A 3,449-nucleotide genomic window follows, 5' to 3' on the forward strand; every position below is an offset into this window, starting at 1 on the left:
AGAATATGCACAGTGATAGATGTTGATTTTCTAAAAAACAAATGACAGAAAATAAACTAAAATACTGAAAAATAAAGAAAGCAATTAAAGATAGGACCAGTAGTGAAAGAATTCACTAACCTTAGTAAATCGAGTCGTGAAAGAGCGTTTCCTCCACTTCAGGTGGTGTTAATTCTAAAAATGGTTTCAACCTTTGACCATTGACTTTGAATACATTACCAAATTTAGAATTTTCAATTTCAACAGCTCCGTAAAACAGTACGAACAGAAAATGGACCAGTCCATTTAGAACGTAACTTACCGGGATCAAAAGGAATGTCCCAATCAGGAGGTCGAAATAACTTTTGTGGTCTAAGGAGTGATTGTGATTCTCTAGGAATTTTCACAGATCGATCTGCTAACTTTTTTGGAACATTGGTGTTTCTTTTTGCAGTACACAGATCTTTTAAAAAATTTGAGTACGCAGGTATTTGCTTAATGACATCTAAGAAAGGGATATTTATATTTACTTGCTTGAATACCTCTAAGATGTCACCATACTGACTACCTCTTTTGATTGGGATCAATCTCTGTGGGAATGAAGCTTTTGGAATGAACGACAAAGTTTGACTCATTTTTTCAACTGAGTCTTTGGAATGTGAGCTTTCACGCTGACTCTTTTCATTTTCTTTTAACGAGTCAGTGTTCATTTTAGCATCAGGTTGAGATATGTAATCAGGTTTTTCAATAATTTTTCCAGACCGAAGGATAGAAATTGAATTAGCTTCTTCAATAGGTCTAGATGTACTTACCTCGTACTGACTCTTCAGATTAGGAATGGGTTGACTGGGAAGTGTTCCCTTTTCCCTTTCAGCTACAACAGTAGCAAGTTGACCAATTTGTGTCTCAAGCCTTAACATGGATTGAGAACTTGTGTGTAAATCTTGTTGGGTGGTTTGCATGAACTGTCGTAGGGTATCCTCTAAAGATGGTTTTCTTTGTTGTTGAGGATATGGCATATTATGTTGGGCATGACTCTGATTGGGTGAGTTGTATTGGTGCCCTTGGTTCATTAGAGGCTGGTTCTGTCTCCAAGAAAAATTTGGATGATTTCTCCAATTTGGATTGTCGGACAGAGAAAATGGGCTATCAAATGAATTCCCATAAGTTTGAAGAGCATTCACATCTTCAAAAAATGCCTCTTGGTAGATAGGCAATGATGGACAAGACTGGGTAGTATGACTTGTACTATAACATAGAGAACAAAATTCATTCCTATGGATAGGAGTATTCATGGATTGACTTAATGACATAGCTTCAACTCTCCTAGTTAGATTTGCTAATGATGTTTTGATATCTACGTCATCTTTGACATCATAAATTCCACCTCTCTTAGGTGTGTTGGAAGCTTTCGATCTAGGATCTTGGCAATTCCACTGTTGATAATTTACAGAAAGATTCTCAAGAGACTCCCAAGCCTCATCCACTCTAAATTGCAAAAAATTTCGAGTGTGCATTGATTGTACCATTTGTCGGTTTGAAGGAGATAATCCATCATAAAAGTATTTTACCAATCTCCATTTCTCAAAACCATGGTGTGGACATTTTAGCAATAAATCTTTAAATCTTTCCCAACATTCATAAAATTCTTCGTGATCTTTCTGATAAAATTCAGAGATTTCTCTCCTAATATTATCCGTTTTAGACATTAGAAAAAATTTGGACAAAAATTTATTAACTAATTCATACCAAGTAGAAATAGATCGGGCTGGGAGTGAATTTAACCAGGCTTTAGACTTATCTTTTAATGAGAATGGAAAAAGTCTAAGCCTAACAGATTCATCAGAAAAATTTTGAAATCTAAATGTAGAGCAAATTTCTAAAAAATCTTTCACATGCATGTATGGATCCTCTTTACCTAACCCATAAAAAGATGGAAAAAGTTGAATTATGGAAGGTTTCAGCTCAAAATGTGTACCATTTGTTTCAGGAAAAATAATTGGTGGATTAGCAGAAATGGGAGAAAAATGATCAATAAGAGTTTTTTCTTCCACATTTACTGATTTGGTTCCATGATGTCAGAATTTTCACTTTTAATTTCAACCCACAATAATTTTCTTTTTACCAAACGATTTTTAGAATTTCGTTCCCAGCGAATCATACAATAAGTATCACAAAAATTCAAAATAACATGAAAAAATTAGGAGGCGGTGCCTACCATATAATTGCGTAAATAAAGACTGAATTTAAAATATAGCGGGAAATAAATAATAAGTATATATTTGACAGAAATATAAATACTAATATTAATATATGTGCAGAAATAAAGACAGAATTTAAAATATAACGGGAAATAAATAATATATATATTTAACTGAAATATAAATATTAATATTAATTATAATATATACTTTATTACATATAATTATAATAATAATATACTTTTCTTAATAGTTAAGTAATGTATATAATAATAAATAATATATAATAATATATTAATATTATATATAATAATAATATATAATAAATTTTATATATATATATCAGTTTACGTAAAAACGTAAACTGATAATAATAATAATAATAATAATAATAATAATAATAATAATAATAATAATAATAATAATAATAATAACTTTATATATGTTGACCGAGGTTTTCGGCAACTAATAAAATATGAATATAATAATGAGCTGTAAGAAAGCGAGATGAAGACTTTTTACGTGGTTGGGGCGTTAATGAGCCTTAGTCCACGAGCCACTGATATTTATGGATGTCTTTAATACAGATTCTACACTTGGGAGAATGTTTCTCTCTTTAATACAAAGAATGTTCTTGGTGAGTTTTTTCTCTGTTTGCTCTTAAGCAGCCAAGATTCTCCGACCCCCTTAAATGAGCTTTGAGGGGGTATTTATAGTGTTTTGGTGGGGTAATCCCTAGAATTGTACTTACACATGTGTCTGTAAGTATCCATAAAGTTGGGCATTTCCGATGAATATACCATGGGTGATGCATGGTCAAATCCCTAGGTGCTGTAGGGTTTTTATGGAGAATGTCCTTTTTGTCTTATGATTGACGTGACTCTTCGCAGAGTAGCCGTCGCTAGACTTAAATGATCATTCTTCGTAGCGGCTAGCATGTTTGGGGGATGTCTTGGCGTCAGACTTTATTGCGTGTTACAGTCCCAACACGCTTCCTCCCATGCAGCATTAAATGCGACTTGATGTCTCGGGAGAGACCTGACGCATCCCGGAGTGCCTTTAAGCTATGCTCTCTTCCGGGAGTACCTTGTACTCCGGGTGCATCATCCGGGACCCATGCAAATAATGCTTCCTGGCGTCATACAAAGACTTAGCAGTTCTTCCCAAGTAATTTGATCCACGTGTCCCTTCCTGATTGGTCCACGTAATTTCCCCAGCTTGAGTCTCGAGCGCGTGGGGGCGCATTAAATGATGTTATTTAATGCGACA

At 34.0% G+C, this 3,449-nt stretch overlaps 1 protein-coding gene and 1 non-coding gene across 2 annotated transcripts; one reads left to right on the plus strand and one right to left on the minus strand.

Moving 5' to 3' along the window:
• Positions 1-239: 239 nt before the first annotated feature.
• On the minus strand, positions 240-1,508 carry LOC115723779 (uncharacterized). The gene has a single exon (XM_061103280.1). It carries the CDS (start codon positions 1,506-1,508, stop codon positions 240-242), a length of 1,269 nt encoding a protein of 422 aa, XP_060959263.1.
• A 58-nt stretch (positions 1,509-1,566) lies between these two features.
• Positions 1,567-1,673, plus strand: LOC115724385 (small nucleolar RNA R71). Its single transcript, XR_004013178.2, has one exon. It is a non-coding gene; the product is annotated as a small nucleolar RNA R71 (small nucleolar RNA).
• The last annotated feature ends 1,776 nt before the right edge of the window (positions 1,674-3,449 follow it).

The sequence above is a fragment of the Cannabis sativa genome, chromosome 8 (genome assembly GCF_029168945.1).
Source record: "Cannabis sativa cultivar Pink pepper isolate KNU-18-1 chromosome 8, ASM2916894v1, whole genome shotgun sequence".
NCBI classification, from domain to species: Eukaryota; Viridiplantae; Streptophyta; class Magnoliopsida; order Rosales; family Cannabaceae; genus Cannabis; species Cannabis sativa.

Bases quoted from the DNA above. Each gene is read 5' to 3' on its own strand.
- LOC115723779 (XM_061103280.1), bottom strand. From the start codon at position 1,508: ATGGTACAATCAATGCACACTCGAAATTTTTTGCAATTTAGAGTGGAT.